Genomic DNA, 23,716 nt, shown 5'->3' with positions numbered 1-23,716 from the left:
TGATTTATATAAATGTCTAGGCCTACTACTTGTTATTATTTATCACTTAATTGTATAGACTTTTTGTTCCTGTCAGGATCCTGTAGGAATGATGACTCAGTTTTTCCAGTGGTCTGATTGGTCAGTAGTTTGGCTGTTGACAGATTTTGATCTGATCCTCTAAGTTAACCTGTGTCACAGTTTAGGCGTTCAGCATAAGTTACCATGGTGATTTCCCCCAGTACCAAGGGAACCACCGTCATAGGACTGAAAACCCAGAGTTAAACCTGAAGTTACTTCGATAACCTCAAATCCTGCTTCATAGCACAGGCCTTAATTTCTAGGCTGAAACTAAATATGTCACAGCATGAAAGAATACATGCCCACTTTGGAGCACAATGTGACAAGGATCTGTCTGGCATGTTGGGTAATAATGGAAGTTAGATTACATCAACCATTACCAATCTGGTAACCACAGTGACATGTGACGTGTCATGTGAGCAGGTTGCGAGGACAGAGCTCATAATTTGTATGCAAGGACAAGCAAACCCTGCAGAACAACTCTGCCCACATACAAACAAGGACCAACTCTAAACTGCTATTTGCACAGGGAAAGTATATGTGGATGATTTGGGGTTTTTCTTGTTTAGCCTTGTGAATCTGTGTTTAACAGATGGATCTAAGCTGTTGCTGGAATACAAACTGAACAAGATTCACTGTGCTTTTGTTTTCCAGTCACATCAGCATATCAGGGAGTTAATACTTTACATGGTTAATGCTTTACATGTCTTAAATGCTTCTCTGAAATGTCGTATGCAACTCAGTTTCACACTAACATCACTGTTGAATTACAGTATCAGGGATTATTGGAAAGAGCGATTATTACCACTCTGACTACAGTACTATGCTGTGTGTTTCTCTTCATTAATGGGACCATGTTATTCACCCTGAGGAGTAAACCAGTGTTTTATGAGACCTCTCGTTACATTCTTCTGTATAACCTACTTTTAGCAGACACTGCACAGCTGGTACAAAGTCAGGTACTGTATCTACTGGCTGCGTATAGAATAAAATTAACGTATCCTGTGTGTGGGTTTCTCAGCCTTTTTGCCAATCTTGTAACTGTGGTCTCTCCTCTCACCCTGGTGGTGATGTCTCTGGAGAGATATGTAGCTGTGTGCTACCCACTGAGGCACGCTACCATCATCACCATTAGAAGCACAGGGGTGGCCATCATTGTGGTTTGGGCCTTCAGTTCACTAAGTCTCCTCATTCGAATTTTTTTACTATTAAATTTTCCATTTGACGAGTTGGACAGCCTGCTGATGAATGACTTTTGCTCTGCTGTAGCTATGTTGCTTGGGCCCTTAGCTGATGATTATGATCAAGCCTACACTTGTATTCTGTTTGTTTCAGCAGGTGTGGCAATAATTTCCTCCTATATCGGTGTGATGGTAGCAGCCAGGTCAGCTTCTGCAGACAAAGCTTCAGCACAAAAGGCTCGTAACACGCTGCTGCTGCATCTGGTGCAGCTGGGCCTCAGTCTCTTCTCAACCATGTTCAATCCATTACTGGCAGCTCTTTCGAGAATTTTATCAAGAATAGTATTAGTACGCATTGTTAATTTTTTCTATGTGTGTATTGTCATCTCCCCCAGATGTCTGAGTGCTCTCATCTATGGGCTCAGAGATCAGACCATTAAGCCCATTCTCATGTACTATCTCTGCTGTCGACCCAGCCAAGGCTGAGAAGTGAAGCTTTGTCAAGTTTTCTGGAGTGGCCTTCAGAGGCCGCCACATCTGGCTTTAGTTGTTGAGCAGACAAACAATATTGCTAATGTTTCAAAACAACTAATTTAATGATCAGTGTCTTAATCCCTAGGCCACCAGGGCACCCCGTTACATGCATTAATGATGAGAATATGTTGCCGGACTTGTTTAATGATGAAACCAACTAAAATCATATGGTTCAGGTTATTAAAATAGATTATTAGCTGGTTTGACAGACAGAATGCATCTTGCCCCTCTGCTGCCCTTCATGTGGCCTGGCGGTAAAAGTGTGGCAAACACAGGCAGCCCCCTTCACAGGTACATCATTCACTGCATCCAAAACCAACCTTCATGTAATCTCACCTAATGCCCTGACCTCCCCACACACCAATCTGTGCTGCTCTGTATCGCATTTTTTTTTTTTTTGTCTGCTGTGATGCCTATGGGGTTTGCTGGGAAAAGAAAATATGTTGCTAACATTATGAAATTGTGTTTCAATTTGTATTTTAATTGAAACTGATATGGATGCAGCTGGAATGAATTAAGATGTATAGGAAGGACAGACAGAAAAGAGTATAAATTCAGATAACAAGTTGCGACAGTGACTGCACCCCCTCATCTTAAATTAAATTATTAGAATCACAATTAAGAATACCATTGTCCACATCACTTTCTATACAAAATTGCTTGGGCATGATAGAACTTCTATCTAAAACAGCAACTACCTTATATATAGTTTGCTGGTTCAAAAATTGTAATTATTTAAACTCTGAATGTCCAATTGAATCATCAACTTTCATCTCTCACTGCAAACATTTTACCAGTGAGGTGAAAGGGTTGATATCAATCAAATGTGTTTCCAGTGTAGTGCATTAGTGTGGACCATCAGTTCTTCCTTTTTTTCAATTTACTCATGGTAAAAGAGATAAGACTAAGAGGTACCTCTGATCCAAACTATATTAAGCATAAATGAATACACATAATGCATAAGAAACAATATCATGCATTGCATGCATATATCTTGACTATATCTAACTAACTTTATCAGGCGCTCAGAAACTCTGTACGACCCGTGTCCCTATGAACCCAACTGGATTCCAACATTAACCACATGAAACAGAATAGACTGAAGTTCCAGAAATATCTCCCACGTTAGGCCAAACATTGTATCATGAATCCAGTTAGAAATAGGTGAAAGACTGTTTGTGTAAACTAAACTAAACTATACAACTATATGGGCAAACTTCATACTGTAAGATAAATAATATGCGAAAATCCCAAAGGCATATGATAACTTACGAACTACTGGAATATGATGGAACTCAATGGAATCCTCTTTTGTGTCCTGTACCTGAGGTGAGTGTTATTATGTCTCATGCATCTCAGTAGTGAGGGACTTCTCCCACACTATAATGATAACTCATTCATACTGCTATTCATGTCATACTGCTATTTATTCATGCAATACCATAACCATGTTCAAGCATAAGGTGGTTCATAAGTGTACTTAGTACCAGAAAACCTTAGACCTAAGATCAGTGATCGGCTTTGTGTTTTTGTCATCTGACCTTCAGTTGCATGTCTTGAACACTCAGATGAAGAGAGGTGCAGATCTGTCAACTGATCATCACCTGGTGGGAGTTGGATCAGATGTCCGGGGAAGTGGCTGGATAGACCTGGGAAACCCAAATGAGTAATGAGGGTAAACTGGGTTAGGGTTACTTTTTAGGGAACTTCTAGCCAAGGCCCCTTTCCATAGGGTCTTCAACTCCCACCTCCAGAAAAACTTCTCAAGCATCCTGGGGAAGGTTGGGGGATATGGAACGGGTGGGCCATGTTCAAACCTTCCATTGTGGACGTGGTTGCCAGGAGTTGTGGCTTAAGCGTTGTCTGTGCCAGTTGTGGCAGCAACCCAAGAACCTGCTTATGTGAAGAAGGCAAACATCAGACATCAGCAGGCCAAAGTGGCTGTATCTGCTGCCATGGCAGTCATGAATGCTAAAACCCGGGTGTGGGAGGAGTTCAGAGGGGATTTCAGTTGGCCTTAAGGACGTTCTGGCAAACCGTTCAGAATCTCAGGAATGGGAAGCAGGGCTTAGCCCAGGCTGTTGTTAACATGGAAGGAGAGCTGCTAATTCAGACTGTGGGTACTGTCAGCTCATGAAAGAAGCACTTTGAGGAACTCCTGAACTTAACCAACATGTCCTGTAAGGCTTGGGGGAACCCTCACCCATATCAATGGCAGAGGTCACTGAGATAGTGATAAAGCTCCTCAGCAGCAAGGTGCCAGGAGTGGATGTGATCTGCTCTGAAATGCTGAAGGCTCTATCCATTGTGGGGCTGTTTTGGCTGACACGCGTCTTCAATATCGCATGGATGTTGTGGACAATGCTTCGGGACTGGCAGACCAGGGGTGTGGTTCCCATTTTCAAAAAAGGGGACCAGAGGGTGTGTTGGGTATGACAATGCTATCCCTTCCAAGGAACGCTTTTGCTAGGGTGCAGGAAAGGTGGCTCTGACCAATCGTCAGAGCTTGGATTCAGGAGGAACAATGCAGACTCCATCCTGGCCGAAGAACAGTGGACCAACTCTTTGCCCTGGCAAGATTACTGGCGAGGTCATGGGAGGTTGCCCATCTAATCAATATGTGCTTTGTGGAAAGTCAAACACGTTCCTAGTGTTAACCTCTGCCAGGATTGTCCCTTTTCACCAATCCTGTTTGTGATTTTCATAGACAGGATGTCAAAGCACAGCTGCAAGGAGGAGTGTGTCCACTCCCTGCTATTTAGAGATGATGTGGTTCTGTTGGCCTCAATGGATGTTCTACTGGACCATTGTGGTGAAGAGCTGAATCAGAAGGCAAAGCTCTCCATTTACCAGGTGATCTTCATTCCGACCTCACCTATGGTCATGAGCTTTGGGTAAAGAATAGGATTGCAGATACAAGCAGATAAAATTATTTTCCACCACAGAGTGGCTGGGCTCAGCCTTAGACATTGCATAATGAGATCTATCTTGAAGGAACTTGGAGTAGAACCGCTGCTCCTTCATGTTGAAAGGAGCCAGCTGAGGTGGTTTTGGCATCTGGTTAGGATGCCTCCCAGACACCCTCCATTGGCGGGCTGTAAAACAATGCTGAGGAAGGGGACATCTGGACTACTTTGCTTGGCCTACTGCCACTGGGACCTGCCCTTGGATAAGTGGGAGAAAATGGATGGATGGGTGGAATATCACAGTACACTCAACTTTATATTTTATATATTTCCTATTTATATATATTATACATCTCTTTTGTTAGAAATAACCTGTGTTTTTTATGCTTGTTTGCATTTTCCTAGGCACCAAAGATCTCCTGAGCGCTCCTAATTTTGCTGTATGCAGAGCTTACAATGACAATAAAGGATTTCTGATTCTGATTTTTATTCTGGTTAACCTAGCTTAGCATTAAAACTGAAAGCAGAGGGAAACAGCCGACCTTGTTGGTGGATAAATACCCGTACCGACATCTCTAAAGCTGGGCAAACACTAGGACTGCAATTAACAATTATTCTCATGATCAGTTACTCTTCTGATTATATTCTCAATTAATAAGTTAATTGTTTTGTCTATAAAATGCTGGAAAATAATGAAATATTATAATAATGTTATAATTTCTTGTTTTGTCTGAGCAAAACCTAAAGGTTCTGATTTAGAGGCTGGAATCTTCTGTATTTGCATTTTTTGCTTTAAAATTACCAAAACAATTATTCAGTTATTCAAATAATTGCAGATTAATCGACTGATTGTTGCAACTCTTGCAGACACTGCACATTTTTATAAATATTGTACATTGTGTTAACTCTCACTACACATTTCAGTCTGCCTCTCTGCACTGCCTACCTGTGACTTTTATGCTCACACTGTGCTGATCAACTGACACCACACACCAACCACAATAAGATCTTCATTACCAGCCTGCCCTGTGGCCACTTTATTGGGTACACTGGTAAAATTTTATATAATCTGATACAGCTGTTCAAATATAAATTCTACTGTTGCATTGATAATAAAATTCAGTTTTAGTTCAAATCTGCCAGTAATTTCTTTCTGCTTTTATATTCATGTTCATGTAGTTAACTTAGTTTTATTTCCCCATGTTGGGCAATTCTCCAAAATTATTGCTGTATTCTTTAGTTTTGTGTTTTTGTGCACCTGTGAAACACCTTATAACTCAGGTTTTAATTGGCCCTACAGAAATAAAGTTTACTCACTTAAAATGTTTACACTGTTTAAGACATGGTCACATGGATCAGTGTTGAGCTAAGCTATTAACCATTGTCACGTCACAGTGTCACGTGAACTTAGTGTGAGACAAATGATAATATAGAGAATGTTAGGGTGGGCAAATCCTGCAGATTATCTTTGCTCACATGGAGACAAGCACTGACAATCCTGCTACCTGCTAATTATGTGCACAGGGAAAATGTACGTATGTGGATGATTTGGGGTCTTGGATGTGACTCAATAGGCATCTTTGCTTATTAGACATCTGCATGCGTTTTCATCGTTTTCAAAATACAAACATAGTGGAAGAGAATTATTCTGCTTTTGTGTTCCAGTTTCATCAACAGGTTAATAGTTTTCATGTCTTAAATGCTTCTCTGAGATGTCCAATGCAACTCAATCTCAAGCCAACATAACTATTGGGCTTGGGTTACTGGAGAGAGTGATGCTTTCCACTCTGACTACAGTACCATGCTTTATTTTCTTCTTCATTAATGTGAACATGCTGTTCACCTTGCGGAGCAAACTGGTATTTCGTGAGACCTCTCGTTACATTCTTCTCTTTAACCTCCTTTTTGCAGACACTGTGCAGATGGCATTGAGCCAGTTACTGTATATACTGTCTGTTTGTAAAATAATGTTGTCGTATCCTATGTGTGGTCTCCTGGTCATGATTGCTAATCTCACAAATGAAATCTCTCCTCTCACACTGATGGTGATGTCTCTGGAGAGATATGTAGCTGTGTGCTACCCACTGAGGCATGCTACCATCATCACCATCAGAAACACAGGGGTGGCCATCATTGTGGTTTGGGCCTTTTGTTCACTAAATGTTCTCACTCGAGTTCTTTTACTGTTACATTTTCCATTTGAAGACCTGGAGAGCCTGCAGATGAAGGACTTTTGTGGTACACTTGTCATGTTTCTTGGGCCCTTATCTGATGATTATGACAAAGCCTACACTTGCTTTGTGTTTATTTCTGCTACTGTGGCGATCACTTGTTCCTATATCGGTGTGATGATAGCAGCCAGGTCAGCCTCTACAGACAAAGCTTCAGCTCAAAAGGCTCGTAACACACTGCTGCTGCATCTGGTGCAGCTGGGCCTCAGTCTCTCCTCAACCATGCACAACTCATTGCTCATAGCTGTCTCCAAAACTGTTACGAGGACAGTGCTTGTGCGCATCCTGAATGTTTTTTATGTTTTTATTATCATGCTCCCCAGGTGTCTGAGTGCTTTAATCTATGGGCTCAGAGATCAGACCATCAGGCCCGTCCTCTTGTGCCATTTATGCTGTTGTTTGAAACTCTCAGTTGTCTCAGCAAAGGCTGGGGTCTCACCATAAGACATGGAATGAATTAACCCTCATTAAACTTATGTTGTCCTCATACAGGTCATCATGTGTCAGAATATCCAGCATTTGTTATAGAGAAAGAAACAAACTGAAAACTCTTTTTGCTAAAGATGACATATATATATATATATATATTGAAAAGAAGACTGTTCAGCTGTAGTTTAGTCAGTATTTCTTGAAATTTACTAATGGAAGCCTGTCAAGAATATCATTCTGACTTAACCAGTAGAAGGTGTTAGTCACAAACATTTAAAAAGGATTTATTAAAGTTGGCATCATTTCATTTTGAATTTTAGCCTAAAATGTGTAATGTAGTTCATACACTTCCTCAAATTCTGCTTTAAGTTTCATTTTGATTTAGATGCATCCTAAATAAATAAAACAGTATATTTAGAGCACAGTTAGTCAATAGTTTTATGAATACAAAGAAAAGCCTGTCACCACAGTAAAGATGCAGTGTATTAAAAAATTTAATAAACTAAAAATAACTAAAAATAAAGACAGTTTTCAGCTTTGATGTTACTCCAAATCTCATCATGACCGACATGAATGATGGTCAAAACCAAAATAAGATGTGATTTGCAAAATGTATGAATTTCCAAATTATTTGCATATGAAACTAGGTAATAAGAATAACAATAATGATACTTATCATGAAACAAAAACCATTTTATCTTTATTTTATTTATTTATTTATTTTTTTTCTGAGACTACTCAAATCCCTATTACTGCATTCCTTGTGTTTTTTGTTGTCCCATGGAGACTGCTGATAGACATTTTCTACCTGTGACACATCTGTACCTGCTTCTTTTCACCTGGCACCCATAGTCCTTACCATGAGTTTCATTGTAGTGTTTTTTCAGCTTGGTCTGCTGCCCCCAAGTGGCCAAAAAAGATCATTGAATACAGCTGTAATACTCTCTGGTCAGTAGCCAGGTCAAGAGCAGCTCCAACTTGATCATCACGTTTGGTGATGACACAGTACAGATTGACAGGATCACCACCAATGATGAGAAGACCTAGAGTAGACCTATGAGTGGACCTTTTACTCTACTGAGGAAAGAAACCTAACAGGAGACATCACTAACGGGTCTGAGAATTGTTCTGCTCAGTACTGTTGCAGCTGCACTCTGGACTTTTACAGCAGAAGGTGCAGAACCAGAGGAGTAGTAGTATGACTTATGAACAATTCTCACCACCACAGCAAAGGACTATTTTAGCTTCTACACTCAGGCAAAGACCTCTATCCAACACAGACTCAGGAAAGCTTCTTCCCTCAAGCCCGCAGGATGGTGACCTCTGTCCTCTGACCTCTGTATATCCTCAGCCTTGTCTACCACATTGTCTTCAGTGAATCATTTGCACTGCCCTGAACATTACATATTGCACTTGTGTTTAAGCCTGAAAACATCCTTAGTCACAGGGCTGGACTCAAGCTGAGTGAGGTGGGGGAAAAAATATAAAGGTCACCTTATACATTCAGTGAGCCCCCATCAGCAGGGAACAACGGTGCATTTTTGGTAAAAAACGACACCCCTAATAAAATTTAACATTTTATAGGACGATTCAGACTATAAAGTGTGCACATATCAGAGGAAGGCGACAAAATATTTCCACTGCATTGAAGGTTCCAAGAGCAGAGTGGCCTCCATAACTCTAAATGGAAGAAGTTTGTAACAAGATGATGGAAGATGATGTAGAGAAATGGGAGACACCTGTGCTAAATTTCAAGTGTCATAGCAAAGGGTCTGAATACTTATGTCAATGTGATATTTCAGTTTTTCCTTTTGTAATAAATTTGCAAAATTTTCTAAAATTCTGTTTTGGTTTTGTCATTATGGGATTATGAGTATAAATTGATGAGGGGCAATGAATTTAAATGATTTTAGCATAAGGCTGCAACATAAAAAAAGTGAAGGGGGTCTGAATATTTTCTGAATGTGCTATTTTATTTAGAGCATTGCCACAAATACCAAGGGTGACATGGCAGCTACAATCAGACTTGCAATTTATTTTTTTATTTTTTGCCCATAAAAAAAGGCGACGTACAATAACAAAGTACAAAAAGCCTGTATACATAAAGGTGAAACATTGACACGGGCCTAGATTAACGTAACGTCCTTAAGAGAAAAGAAGTGAAAAGAAAAACATAAATAATATTTTTAACAAAGAAAATGTACAATGATTCTGGCAATACAACAGCACATAAAACCAGAAAAAAACTAATAAATAAGCGTCGTCGTCATGACGTATGACGCATGAAAGTGACGGTCGACAGTTTTCCCTCCTCGCTGACACGAAGCTATCTGGTGGCGTCGATGTTTCGCTAAAGACACCTTTATCGCTGAATATTTCGGACTGCGAAGCTTTAGCAGTTTTGGAGGAAGGCCGATAAAGAAACCGAACAGTCATAACAACGTTGTTAAAGGTAAACGTGTCTGAAAGTACAGTTATTCTTTGTCTGCCTTCCTGTTGTTTTGCTAACGTTTACGTAGCAACGCTAAGTAGTTAGCGGGAGAGCTAAGTAGCTAACGTTAGCTTGACGCACGTAGCTTCTAAACAGTAACTGTCGGTAACACAGTAAATGTTCGATATTAGTCCGACTTTATGTGTGCATAAAACCTGACACTGTTCGCCATTAAGTACCAGGTCTTGGGTCGTTGATAGTTCGGGTTATGCGATGGATTCGTTGAGCTAACATAGTTAGCTGAGGCGGAAATAATGCTACGGCTATGTCGGTTTTGGTTCTTGGTTTATAACTGGTCTCGTCTGGCTCTGGCTCGTCAAGAGACGGGCCGTGCTTCCAACATTTCAAACTCACCCAACCTACAGGGGCTGATAGGTTACGTTGTGTTTTGGTTCAACAGATCTAGCTGATGTCACAGCCCTGTTAGCTGCACGTGGAGTGAGGAGTCTCAGTTAACGTTGTCTCCGGCGGTAACGACGGTACATATCAGGTCTGAGGGGTCCGAGCTTCACCTGGAAACTGTGTCGTGTTTAAGTTTCATTTGACCGATTTCCACCCGAGTCAGTCACCGTAAAACCGCTGCTCGTTGACTACAAGCAGCTGTGAAAAGTAACGAAGTAACTTATACTCTACTCGGGTATTTCCGTTTTACGCTACTTTAAACTTGCACGTCACTACATTTCAAGTGTTGGATGCAGCCCCAGTTCAGTTTGAGTTAAATAATCTTTCTTTAATCCTAAACTCTGAAATGTAGGAAGATTTAGCGTCTTTCTCCCATTATGGGCTTATTAACAACAATATGATTTTTGTTAAAGTGGCAGTTGTGCGAAATGCAAACGGATCCAGTGTTACATTTGACTTTGTTTTCTCTTAGTGTTGGAAACCTGCTGCAGAATATGAACAAAGATGATGTTATTTTTTTTTATAAAGTGAATCTTTGTCTTTGTTTTCAGGCAGAAGACTTATGCAGTCCTGCTAGCAGGGCAAGATGTTCAACAAGTCATTTGGTACTCCCTTTGGTGGAGGGACGGGGGGATTTGGCAACGCATCGACCTTTGGACAGCAAAGTAAGTTGCTTTATTTATTTCTTTAAACCTGATTTAAATGAACCCATAGTAGCACCAAGACGACTTGACGACCTGTTGAAGTTTCATTTCGTACAGCGAAGCCTGAATCTCAAACAGAATTCCAACATCAACCAAGACGTCCAGAAACTTTTACTGCTCATATTGTTCTTAAATCTGTAAAGTATTGGAAATGAGATAGCATGAGAAAGGAAGTATCATGTACTCATGTGCTTAAAAAAAAAAAAAAGTTATGGTGAGGTGAATTTGACATTTTCCTTTTAGGTGATCTCATTCAGCCCTTTAGTGGTAACTTTTATCGGGTTTCTGATAAGGTGAACCGACCAAACATCTTGATCTAGTCTGTTGGTACAGTCTGAGAGAGTCTCAGTATCCTAGGATTAATTCCTGGTGACTGAAGTTGTAGCAGGTGATGTAAAGCATCAATCAGTGTCACGTCAAACTGTCCTCACATAAACTGTGTATCTGCAGATACGGGCTTTGGGACGACGGGGGGCTTTGGGACATCTGCATTTGGGACGACCAGCAACACTGGAGGACTGTTTGGCTCCACACAGAATAAACCTGGTTTGTCAGCTTTAGTCTCATTTGCTCTTGTTAGAAACAGCCAGATGTTTATATCATTCCTTTGTAGAGAGTCTCAGTCCTGCACATGTGAGCTCTTTTGGTCTGGGGAAACTTCACCTGCTGAGATGATATCTTAAAGCTCTAGCACTGCATGTTTTAGGGCCAGAATACATTTCTGAATACTGCTCCATTAGGAATTCTCAGGTGCTCTGGGACCTCTTAGGTGCTCTGTGATCTCTCAGGTGCTCTGGGACAGGTCTGCTTACTGTCCAGAGATCAAACTAAGCGTGAAGAAGCCGCATTCAGTTTTCATGCTCCATGTATCTGAACAAACGTCCAGAAAACTTGAGGTCTCTTACAGCTCTCCACTCTTCTAAATCAGAGCTGAAGATTTTTCATTTAAGACTATTTATTCATATCTTGCATGGAACTGTAGCTGCACTGTAATTCTTATATTGTTTATTATTGATTTTATTCTTTTTTTTCTTTTAATCTTCTATATAACTTTGTTTGGATCCATTTAAATCCTCTTCATGTGTCTTTTCTGTATTGCCTTGTGTGTCCTTTATTTCTTGTCTTAATTCCTTCTCTGACCTATGTAAAGTGCTTTGAATTGCCTTGTTGTCGAAAGGTGATATAAAAGAAGAAGTTTTGAAATGGGGAAAATCTTTAACGATGTAGATATTATCACTAATCTGCTCCATTTGCTTTCATCCAGGCGGTCTGTTCGGGTCCAGTACGTTCAGCCAGCCGCCGACTTCCTCCACCAGCACCGGCTTTGGTTTTGGTGCAGCGAGTGGCACCTCCACCAGCTTGTTTGGCAACACTGGAACAGGCACCAGCGGCGGGCTCTTCTCCCAGCAGAACAATGCTTTCGGTGCCAACAAACCCACATCTTTTGGAAGTGAGAACCCTCCAAACTTGACTTTTTTGGTGTAAAATTCACACCTTTATGGGTTTCCTTATTCCGTCAGAAAGATCAAAAATAACAACCTGCTTCTGGATTTGTCAAGTAGGAAAAATGCTCTAAAGAAGTCTGACTCCTCTTTTGTCCTCCAGGCTTCGGGACGAGCACCAGCAGTGGCGGCGGCTTGTTTGGTTCCACCAACACTGCCTCCAACCCCTTCGGTGGAACAAACTCCCTGTTTGGAGGCTCAGGGTTCTCTGCCACACAGCAGCCAGGAACAACCGTAAAATTCAACGTGAGTAAATCAGGTGCTGAAATCTGAGGAAATGAAGTGCATTCTGTATTTGTGTCCCAGTTTCTGTGCTACATCCCAACTCAAAGCATGTTTCGAATTTGCTGTGAATTTGCTGTTCACACTGGAAATATAGTATAAAGTTTAGAGAGATTAATCAGTTGGCAACTACTTAAATCAAATTATTGTTTTAGTCATTTTTAGATGCCAAATATTTGCTGGTTCCAGCTTCTTATATGTGACGATTTGATGCTTTTTTTAGTCATACATCAAGTAAACTGACGTCTTTGGGACTGGACTGTTGGTCTGAAGACGTCATGCTGGACTGAAGAAAAACAAAACAATCACTAAAATAACTTAATGATGAATATAATTGTTTTGTTTTTTTTAGTTTGCTCTTGATGGGCGCAGTCCTCCCACAATGAAATGCTTAGATGAGATGGAGGAGCTGCAGCACTTAAAAGAAAAAAAAGAATATAACGTAGATACTGTGTAAAGTTAGTACGTCGTATGGAGATTTAGATTTTAAAGGATTAAAAGAGAACCTGAACTGTCAACCAGCTGCGGAAATAAACAAAATAAGAATATTCACCCTGAAACGTGTGTATTGTCAAACAGAGACCTTAACACTCATTTGTGTTTCTATCCATTACACTTTCCGCCTTCAGCCTCCCACAGGAAGTGACACAATGGTGAAAGCTGGTGTGACCACTAGCATCAACACCAAGCACCAGTGCATCACAGCCATGAAGGAGTATGAGAACAAATCTCTGGAGGTGAGTTTGTAGGTCGACACACATACCAGCTGCTGCTTTTAGGGATTCAGCCAGAACCATCAGACCTGCAGCAAAAGCCACTGCTGCTACAGGAGCTATGGGCAAGTTTTTATCTGTAATTAACATAATTATATCATTAGGCATTTTTTAATGAGGAAAATATAAAATTCTAGGAAGTTATAAATGTGATATTATGATAATTGACAATTCTAGGCCATAGCTTGTCTACTAGTTGTCAGTCATACTTTGGTTGCTAGGACTGTGAAGAGGTATTCAGTTATCAACTCTTTAAAAGTTTCAGTCGGTGGACCTGCAGAAACCATGTGGTGACTTGCAGGTGGTTTTTGGAAAGCTTTGGCTTTTTAACATTCTGATCTGATTTTTGTTGCCTTCTGTTTTTTTCTCGTCTGCTTCCCTGCAGGAGCTGAGGTTGGAGGACTACCAAGCCGGCAGGAAGGGCCCGACCAACCAGATGGCTGCAGGGACAGGCAGTCTGTTTGGTTCAGCCACAGCCACATCCAGTGCCGCCACCGGTCTGTTTGGCTCCACAGCCCCCAACACCAGCTTCTCCTTCGGACAGAACAAGAGCACTTTCGGAGCTCGTAAGTGGTGACGACAACAGAAGCTGTTAATGTATTTAATTCAGCCTGAGGTCAGCATCTCATCACAATGATCCAGTGTCAGTTCAAACATCTGAGGCAGAACTTCCCAACAATAGTTTCTACCCCTCAACCAAAAATGAGAAGTGTTAATTAGAGGTACTGAAAGAGACGTGCTTTATGTTTGTCTTCTCTCTAGCAGCGACTGGCGGTTTTGGTGCTACCACAGGTGGTCTTTTCGGCCAGCCGACCCAGCAACAAGCCGGCAGCCTCTTCAAGCCGTTCGGTCAAACCACCACCACACAGAACACTGGCTTCTCCTTTGGGAACACCAACACTATGGGACAGGCCAACACCAGCACCATGGTGAGTTTGTTAACAAGTTCAACATCTCAATAAGCTGAAAGGTGACGATACGTCAGTGTTGTGTTCACTGGGGAGGCAGATCTCACAATTCAGCTTCCTCAATGGTTTTTAAAAGTTTGAGTGAGAAGGTTTCGATGTTTGCTCACAACGGTCCTCTCCTGTCTGTCAGGGTTTGTTTGGGAACACAGCAGCTTCTCAGTCGGGCGGGTTATTTGGCGCCGCCCAGACCAGCACCGCCACTGGGTTTGGAACGGGCACTGGGCTGTTTGGGCAACCCAACACTGGATTTGGAAATGTTGGAACACAGGTACAAAGTAAACCAGGGATGATTTGAAATGGGACAAATTTATTTATCATATAAGAGGCAATAATTACTTCATTAGAACTGAACTGAAACTTCAGCTTAATGTAACACACAGATTCAGTTTGGGAGGATTCATCACAAGTGTATTCTGTAAAAAGGAGACCGTTATTTAGGCCCAAGCGATAAAATGAAAGAGATATGTACCGTCCCGTCACAATATCCAAAAAAAAAAAAAAAAGTTTTCTTTGTAAAGCTTCACTCAGCCCCTCCTTGCACTGCTCTTTCTCTTACAAAGATTTTACTGTTTTCTGTCTCTTTCCGGCCCTCTCTGTGTGCCTGTCATTCAAGGTGCTCATGAGAGCATGTTACAGGACTAAGTTCACTGACCAATCACAATATGTAATCAACCCAGTGAGGGTAGGGGCAGTTAAAATATTTCTAGTGGAGCAAAAATAATCTTAATCTAAAATTTTAAAAGGAGTAAACTTTGGCGGGCTGAGGGCAGCTCAGTTTCTTCCACTAATAGAAAATAACATTGAACATTGTGTGAAGACTAAATCAGTGTAAATAGATTTAAATTTTACTGTTTGTGTGTTTTCTCTTACAGCAGAGTTTATTCGGAAATAAGACGGCGGGGTTCGGCACCACCACCACCAGCGCCCCGTCCTTCGGCACCGGCACCGGGCTCTTTGGCAACAAGCCTGCCCTCACACTGGGAACTGGAACCAACACCTCCACCTTCGGTAAGTCAGTGTTCACAGTAAAACACTTTTATAGTACCTCTCAGGGTAACCATGGCAACGGCACTGACGCTTCAGACAACAGTGAGTCTCATTGATAATCGGTGTTGTTGCTTTGGTGCAAGGTTTTGGTGCGAACCCCGCTGCAGGGAGTCTGTTCGGGAACAAGCCGGCCACTGGAGGTCTGGGGACCGGACTGGGAACCAGCTTTGGAACAGGTAACACAGGAACCTGGCATCAGGAAGGATTAACAGACAGATGATGATACAGTGTTAAGGCCAGGGTGTGAATATAAGAAAAAGGAAAATACTTTATAGGTAATGTAATTTTCATGACACTTCACTAGTGGAGCTGAAATGGTTTGTCAACAGAAAATTCTTCTGCAACCATCAACATATCAAACATTCACTGGTTCCAGCTTCTTACTCGTTTATTTAGGACTGTTGGTTGGACAGAACAAGCAGTTTGAATTCAGTTGAACAGCGTTTGGGGGCAGTTAGAGATTATTTTCATCATAGATTATTCTGTTAGTTTTTTACTTAATTGTTTAGTGTCAGAAAATTTCCCTGACCCCAAGTTGATGTTGTCAAGTTTCTCGTTTGTTCCAAACAGCCTGAAGTTATTTAGTTTACAACAACGAAGCGCAACAAATTCTCACGTCTGAAATCAACAAGCAATTTTTTTGAATTTTTCCCTCATAGCAACTTAAACTGACAGTAGCGATTAATTTTCTGACAAACAATTGGTTACAATAACATGGTTATTAATATTGGCTGATTGAAACAGAGAAGACGTTTTCAAACTAAAGCACCGAAGAGCTGAACCTGTTGTGAAATCAAAGTGTAGTATTACAGGCTGAGGATCAGCTGAACATGTATTAAAACAAAGCTGTGTGTTCAGCAGTGGGCACAGGCCAGCCGTCTCTGTTTGGCAATAACCAGAACAAACTGGGCACCACACTGGGAACGATGGGAACATTCGGAGCGACTGGATTCAACAGTGGAACCAGCACCCTGGGCTTTGGAGCTCCACAACAACCCGTCGGTGAGCCCTCAGTGTCTGTGGCGTGTTTGACCTCCGTCCCCCAGGAGATGGGGCAGTGATGGAACCGTATGTTTTGATGTGTTTTGTTTTTCCTCCTCCAGCACTCACTGATCCGAGCGCAGCGGCCGCCCAGCAGGCCATGCTTCAGCAGCAGCTCAGTGTTCTGGCGTATTCACCGTACGGTGACTCACCACTGTTCAGAAACCCGCTGTCAGACCCCAAGAAGAAAGAGGAGGTGAGAGTCTGCTCCTTTATTCGGCGTGTTTTTGTTGCTTCTCCTCTGCTTTTGTTGACACTGTTGGTGTTATGAATACTCAACACAGATTCACCTGCAGTTCACTTTTTTAACTTCACCTTTATTAAATCAAGATGCTCTTTAATGGTCATACATTAACAATTTCTCTATTTTGTCAGCGTCTGAAACCAACCAATCCGACGGCACAGAAGGCTCTGACCACGCCCACCCACTACAAGCTGACCCCTCGACCTGCAACCAGGGTCCGCCCCAAAGCGCTGACATCATCTGGCTCGTCCAAGTCGCAGCTCTTTGATGGCCTGGATGATGACGAGCCCTCGCTCACCAGTGGAGCCTTCATACCCAGGTACCCATCAGCCAACACTACCTGTACCATTGCCATGGCAACGTGGGCCCCTGGGCAAAGACTAGTAAAAGGCCCCCCACCCCTCCTATGTATGAATTCCCTACTGAAACGTCTGTGTGGCTTTTTTTTCCTTCCGCGATAGTTTTTCCTTCGTTGTGTTTAACTGGGATCTGGCTCCTGGGTCTGTGCCACATAGGCCCATTCATTAATACACACATGGGTCCAAATCAGGTTCATTGATTAAATGTATCACTCGGAATGATTCTTAGATACAGCAGGGAAGTACTGACATTCTTTGGTACAACCATGAAAAAGGTTCTGAATGTTACTCTGATATTAAAAAGTGTTTAACTTGGTGTGTGTGTTTTATCCACAGGAAGAGCATAAAGAAACTTGTGCTGAAGAACCTGAACAGCAGTCAGTACAGCAGTCAGACGGAGGCGGAGCCAGATGACCTTGCTTCACCCTCAGAGTATCCACAGAACGGACACAGGTCAGGGGTTCAGAATGATCTGTATTTTTAAATCTGCAAAGCAATGAGCAGGTGGAGCAGGTCGTTTGTTATCGTGTCTCAAATATGACACTTGAGTCTTCTTTCAGTTTGTAGGAGAACATTTCCTGAATAGTCTCAAAGTTTGAGATTTTATTTTTAATTTTAGTCACATCACATTTAAACTGTGATGAGTTTTTGCTAATGCAACTGAACATTTCCTACCACACTCCTATCATCAGATTGTGTTTATATTAATAATACTAGACTAAGTGCAGCAGGTCAAACTACAGAAAATGACCCTGTCACTGAATCAGCACCTAACACTATAACCACAGGGTGTGTTTTAAACCACTGTTTCCATAGCAGTATATTAACTTAAATACCGTCTGCAGCCTTATGGAGGAGGAGGAGGAGCTCAGGGAGCTGGCAGGCCCTAGCAGCCGGGCGGACGAAGACCCCGAGGTCACCCAGTTCTACGTCAATCCCATCGCCAAGCCCATCCCGCAGGGCCGCACCCAGACCAGCCTGCAAGACACCATCAGTGACCTCAACATGCACAAACCAGCCAGGAACGGCCTGGAGGTCAGCAGCGCCAACGTTCTTGCAAACTTGATCTGGACCCATTGGATCCTAAATCACGTAGCCTGTAGCTCGATAAACGGGTTGGGTTTACACGGGGGATAATGTGACAACAATCGGAGCTTTGACATCCACCTTAATATTCTGCTCAGAGTTGAGATATTCACATATTTAGTTTATACGAACACACGAGTCTGTATCATCATCATCTTTAAAAACCTCTCGATGCTGAGCTCAAGTTTTCACATAAACAGCAGATAATTTTGATTTATCAGAGATGGGAAATAAAACAGGGCAGGTCCAGGAGTTTGAATGATGAGGTTGCGACATACAGAGTCAGAGGACAGATGTGTGTGTTCATGGTATTTATTATATGACTCAGATCTTTTTGAGACCCAGAATTTTTTTTCTGTCCTCAGCTGAGCAGCGATGACGTGTCGGCATCTCTGGGGGAGGAGTCTCTGCAGGAGGAGAGAGAGGAGGAGCAGCAGGAGGCTCAACAGTCTCCTCACCCAGCGGGTGAGATACAAAATCATGTTGAGATTAAAATCTGTTGTTTTTAAAGGGACAAGGTCAAGAGGGAAACATAACATCATCACAACAATAAATAAAAACATCATCAACAGGGCTGCAACTAACAATTGTTTTTAGTGTCCATACATCTGTTGTGTTGTTGTTTGTTTGTTTGTTTGTTCAGTCCAGGTGTAAACCATTTGACACCACAGGTTGTACAAGAGTTTGTTTTTAAGATCACAACAACAGGATCATCATGTAGCTTCAGCTCATTTCATTCATCCCTGCCAGAGCTGCTGTTCACTGCAGCTCCGCTCAGATTAACAAATGCACACATTTGCCTCGGGGTGGTCAAACCTTTGCATACAGCTGTGAATAGGAAAAACACAGTTGATCACAGCTGTGTCACAGACCTGCTGTGAGAGAGACGTGTCAGACCGCACCTGTTTAATGGCTGAATTTACACAGAGGTGGAAAACTGTCACAGGCTCCTGCAACAGCTGGGCTACAACTGTTATTTTAACTTCCCCCTTTGATATTTTCAACTTTTGTCTCCAACATCAACAAGCTGATGGACAGGAAGTCGTGTAACGTCAGTGATCCTTTGTCAAAACACAGTCCTGCATTCCTGTAGCTTTCAGTTTCACATCCACTCTGGTCAACAAAATGTTCTTTAAAAAGTTCAGTATTTTAAAAACTTCCCATAAATAAAAGCACAGTTTTTAGATTCAAGTGAGATGAATGAATCACTCTAAATTGCTTTTGTGATGATATTTTTTTTACACATTAGGCAGGAAATCCTGCAGCAGCTGCAGGATGAATCGATCAGTTTCTCTGTTTTCTGTCTGTCAGGTATCGTCCTGAACCGTGTTGGTTATTACACCATCCCCTCTATGGAGGATCTGGCTGAGATGGTGGATGAAAACGGAGAGTGTGTGGTGGAAAACTTCACCGTCGGCAGGAAAGGTAACACCAACACTGGCTCACACCCTCACCTCTTAGTAGCAGCATAGTAGACATCCAGTTTACCTGCCTGGGTAAACTGGAAGGTGACTCATACAGCTTGTTATGTCATGTCCCACGATGCCTGTGAGCTCTGTCTCACTGCTCTGCTCTGATTGGCCCTCACAGGCTACGGCTCCATCTTCTTCCCCGGCGAGGTGAATGTGACGGGGTTGAACCTCGACGAGATTGTCCACTTCAGACGCAAGGAGGTCATCGTGTACCCCGATGACAAAAACAAGCCGCCAGAGGGGGAGGGGCTTAACAGGTGAGTGAAGCCAGGAACAATCAAGTCAGTCTGTTGTGGGGAGATGTTTTGTGATTGTCACCTGGTCCGAGGGGGGGGGGGGGCAGGTTTGCCTCAAACTGACCAGTTGTGTGTTTGTCATCCAGCTCCTGTTCTAGTCTGTTTGTCTCTTTGTGCTCGTAGACGGGCCGAGGTGACCTTGGATGGCGTTTGGCCAAATGACAAAACATCCTGCACTCAGATCAGGAGCCCCGAGCGTCTGACCGACATGAACTACGAGGGTCGGCTGGAGAAAGCCTCTCGTAAACAGGGAGCCCGTTTCCTGGAGTACAGACCCGAGACGGGATCCTGGGTGTTCGAGGTCAGTTACTGCTGCTCCCACAGGTTTCAGATAAATTAGCCTCAGATAGTTTATGTCCGATAACGCGCATTATCTTTTCTTTCTTTGTCACCTGAAGTTCTACTTTGACAGAAGCTGAGAAACACTGAATGACCAGGAGAGTTTTCTCAATCATTAGAGCGAGGCCAATATTTCATCTGATCGAACAACTAACAAGGTTGTTGTGTCACAGTGACGTCCTTCAGAGTTTTTCCACCAGAGATTTAAAATGTCCTGCTCAGCATCTGTCTGTGTCGTTGTAAACTTCTGAATATCAATATCAGTCAACCCTCAGAAATCCAGTATCAGTTCTGTTGTAACTCACAGGAAAGAATAATGTGAATACAGATGATTTGAATGAAGATGTTTTCTAGAGTTCTGTGGGTCCAAAATGTTGGATTTGATCCAGAAAACATCTAATTCAGATGGGAAAAGCCACCTGAGTACTGTTGAAGAAAATTCACCCAAGTCCTTAGTTTCAAGTTTGCTGTAGTGATGTAAGTTTATTGGTATCCCAGGATACGGTGAGCCAACTGACACAGAGCGGGTCTGAGGCAGTAGACTTACCCAGAGTGAAGGGCAGGGGGACAGTTATACAGTTGAAGACAAAGGGATAGACAATTGTATTTGCATAGACCCGGGGTTACAGACATTTAGTCAGACAGGATAACAAGTTGGAAAGGAGGTTAGAAGCAAAAGGTAACGTTCTCTAGAGGTCTTGCAATGTAACACCTAGGTTCAAGTTATCAAGGGGGTAGGAGGGGCTCTTAGACTGGATCAGCATATCCACAGGTAAGATGTTGTTAAGACGATGAAGCCTTGGTGATGTAAGAGGGAAGAAGGGGTGTTCTCCTTGATGAAAGGATCAAGGGGCCAACTCAGTAGGGTTATAGAGGTGTTCCTAGGTGTCAGCAAGTCACACTGAATACTGTATATTCTTCCTCAGTACACAAAGATAATTAGACCTGATGTGGTGTCTGTGTGTTAATGACCACGACAGCGTGGTGATCTGTCGGTTAATGAGGAGCCACAGCGGGAAAGAGCAGCAATAATCAACTGGACAATAAACAGAGACGATATTAATTTTCCAACCAGTTTCATTTCTGTGAATCAAATTCCAGAAAATAATTATCACTTAATTACTTGATCTTTTATGTAGGTCACCGATGTCTGTCCTGGTTCCTCAGAACCCAGCGGACCTGTGAACACCTGCATCTGCTGTGACGCTGCTCAGGTGTCATTATCATGTAGTTCTCAGGTGTGACTGACTCCTCCCTCTCTCTCTCTCTCAGGTGGCCCATTTCTCCAAATATGGCCTCCAGGACTCTGACGAGGAGGAGGACGTCCCGCCTAAAGCCGACCCCAAGAAGCTGAAGACGATGATGTCACTTCCTCCACCCAGGATGCAGCAGCAACTTCCCCCCTCCCAGCAGCAGGTGGCGCCACAGGCTCAGGTAGAGCAGCCTGCGCCCATCTACACTCATCATCATCATCTTCCTCACTAACACACCTGAGATGATTAAAGGAGTATCCACTCAAACATCCGTCTGTGTCCAGCTGTTTGGAGGCAGCAGGTCATTTAATTTGAGTTAGAACCAGTGATCAGCTGCAAAAAGTGAAACATCCTGAATTTTTAAATGTGCCTCAGGTCGACGACCACTTTATCTCTGTCAGTGATAAAGGTGCAGTGTGCAGGATTTCAAAGGTGCCTCCTCCTCTCTGGCTCAGCGAGAAAGAGAGAGTAGATGAAGAGAGGAGGCAGTGTTGGTCAGAACGAAGCAGTGAATCTGACAAAACGTTATTTTCTAAAGTAGAAGAAGCACAGGTGTGTGAAGGAAAGACCTGCAGCTCTTTATACATCCAGAGATCAGAGAGATGGAGAGCGATGTGACCAGGGGCCGGTTTCACACACATCTGGTCTGTCGTGCTGGTCCAGTCTTCATGTTGCTCACAGATCAGTCAGACACAAACATTAGACACCTCACCCCCAGGCTGGCTCAGGTCTTTTTCTTTCTCACTCTTCATGTAAAACGTCTAACTGTTGAATTCTTCCAAAAGACAAACATGTCGTGCAGAGGGTAAATGGAGCTGAGTGGTTTATTACCCAGAAATCATTGTACCACAGTCCGGCTTAAGATAGTCAAGAACTAAGCTGCTTTCTGCAGCAGTTCAGACTCAGTCCGTCTGAAGTCTGACTGTTCGTTAGATCTAAGTCAGAGTCAGTATTTATGAAACCAGCCCCTGTTCTGTGTCGATAGAGTCCCGCTACAAACCCTCTGCCCAAAGGTCGACGCCCAGAAACGTCCCGAACACGGCAAAATAAGAAAATAAAAAATACAGACAGAGCAGCGGAAAAATCCTGCACATTACACCTTTAAGTACACAGTGTGTTTTCCAGACATTTAAGTGTTTATACTGCTGACTAACTAGTTAACTAGAAGTTAGGAGTACCGACCCATTAATTATCAGTTCTATATTGATTAGTCAACAATGACTGAATATTTAACATTTCATTACAACAGTAGAATCTGTTCATTATTGATTTAAATCTGTTACTTTCCATTGATCACTTGGTCTTTAAAATGTCTGTCACATTTTCTCAGAACTAAAGGTTTCGTCTGATCAACCTGAAGAAACTTGGTTTATAAAGATATAAAACAGGAAAGCATTTATCCCTTCTTAAACTAATTGATTAATTTATTAACAGTTTCAGCTCTAGTTCAAACCAGACCTCAGTTCTACTGTCTGCTGATGTTCACACTGTCAGTGTTTGTCAGTGTGTCTTTCATTTCCACATCTGAAAGAGCCGAAATGATTCTTCAGACACTTTTGTTATCACAAAGTGAACCCTAAAGATCGAGTGTGTTTTTATTAAAGGGTGACATTTTGTTTAATTACACATGAAGATATTTTATGCAGTTTTGTTGCTGAATGAATGAACAGAGTTTTATCTCAGAATATGAATGTCTCCACTTTGATCTGTTGGGTTTGTTTCTCATCTTCACTGAAATATTGACAGCTTTTTTCTGATTCTACAGCTGGTTACACACACACACACACACACACACACACACACACACACACACATACACATGTTGGGAAGTGGTCATTGAACATGTTTTGATAGAATAGAAAACATTTCCACTCATGTTGTTAAGTTTTGTGTTCTTCAGGAAGTCAAACTAAGAATGTTTGTGCGGGTGTTTTTACATTAGTTTATTATAATGAGCATCAACAGCGAACCGCTCTAAATTAAATTCTTCACTGGAGGATTTTGGACTTGAACCTGCTTTAAGACCTGTGGCATAAATTGTACAGATTTTCTTATTGCAATTAATCAAAGAAATAAAGTTAATGAAGATGATATTTAAGCTCTGGTCTGTAACGTT

The 23,716-nt window shown here is 42.2% G+C and overlaps 3 protein-coding genes across 8 annotated transcripts in view; all 3 read left to right on the top strand.

The window, feature by feature from the left end:
• Positions 1 to 779: 779 nt before the first annotated feature.
• LOC111221348 (olfactory receptor 4N2-like) lies at positions 780 to 1,727 on the top strand (the record flags this gene model as incomplete). The annotated part of the gene is made up of 1 exon (XM_022744709.1): positions 780 to 1,727. A coding segment is annotated over one exon (948 nt), but the record flags the coding sequence as incomplete, so codon positions are not given.
• A 2,259-nt stretch (positions 1,728 to 3,986) lies between these two features.
• On the top strand, positions 3,987 to 7,356 carry LOC111221347 (olfactory receptor 1M1-like). Its single transcript, XM_022744708.1, has 2 exons — positions 3,987 to 4,205; positions 6,394 to 7,356. The coding sequence occupies exons 1-2, from the start codon at positions 3,987 to 3,989 to the stop codon at positions 7,354 to 7,356; spliced, it is 1,182 nt and encodes a 393-aa protein (XP_022600429.1).
• Positions 7,357 to 9,658: 2,302 nt separating this feature from the next.
• Positions 9,659 to 23,716, top strand: part of nup98 (nucleoporin 98) — a 24,096-nt gene continuing 10,038 nt past the window's right edge. For 2 of the 6 annotated variants that reach the window (XM_022744680.1, XM_022744684.1), the window contains exons 1-21: positions 9,659 to 9,793; positions 10,786 to 10,899; positions 11,389 to 11,484; positions 12,203 to 12,388; positions 12,544 to 12,686; positions 13,352 to 13,459; positions 13,881 to 14,061; positions 14,258 to 14,424; positions 14,594 to 14,731; positions 15,336 to 15,471; positions 15,594 to 15,686; positions 16,369 to 16,512; positions 16,614 to 16,747; positions 16,927 to 17,114; positions 17,491 to 17,607; positions 18,000 to 18,189; positions 18,606 to 18,705; positions 19,552 to 19,665; positions 19,831 to 19,969; positions 20,132 to 20,309; positions 21,620 to 21,781. In XM_022744680.1, the coding sequence (XP_022600401.1) occupies positions 10,821 to 10,899; positions 11,389 to 11,484; positions 12,203 to 12,388; positions 12,544 to 12,686; positions 13,352 to 13,459; positions 13,881 to 14,061; positions 14,258 to 14,424; positions 14,594 to 14,731; positions 15,336 to 15,471; positions 15,594 to 15,686; positions 16,369 to 16,512; positions 16,614 to 16,747; positions 16,927 to 17,114; positions 17,491 to 17,607; positions 18,000 to 18,189; positions 18,606 to 18,705; positions 19,552 to 19,665; positions 19,831 to 19,969; positions 20,132 to 20,309; positions 21,620 to 21,781 (2,793 nt within the window). In that variant the 5' untranslated portion in view covers positions 9,659 to 9,793; positions 10,786 to 10,820. Of the gene's footprint in view, positions 9,794 to 10,232; positions 10,312 to 10,401; positions 10,450 to 10,785; positions 10,900 to 11,388; positions 11,485 to 12,202; positions 12,389 to 12,543; positions 12,687 to 13,351; positions 13,460 to 13,880; positions 14,062 to 14,257; positions 14,425 to 14,593; positions 14,732 to 15,335; positions 15,472 to 15,593; positions 15,687 to 16,368; positions 16,513 to 16,613; positions 16,748 to 16,926; positions 17,115 to 17,490; positions 17,608 to 17,999; positions 18,190 to 18,605; positions 18,706 to 19,551; positions 19,666 to 19,830; positions 19,970 to 20,131; positions 20,310 to 21,619; positions 21,782 to 23,716 lie in introns of those variants that run through there. The other 4 variants (XM_022744681.1, XM_022744682.1, XM_022744686.1 and 1 more) reach the window with 4 other exon arrangements.

The sequence above is a fragment of the Seriola dumerili genome, unplaced genomic scaffold (assembly GCF_002260705.1).
Source record: "Seriola dumerili isolate Sdu_G_001 unplaced genomic scaffold, Sdu_1.0 BDQW01000086.1, whole genome shotgun sequence".
In the NCBI taxonomy this organism is placed as follows: domain Eukaryota; kingdom Metazoa; phylum Chordata; class Actinopteri; order Carangiformes; family Carangidae; genus Seriola; species Seriola dumerili.
Note: the sequence above shows the minus strand (reverse complement) of the source record. Positions and strands in the feature narration are given on the sequence as shown.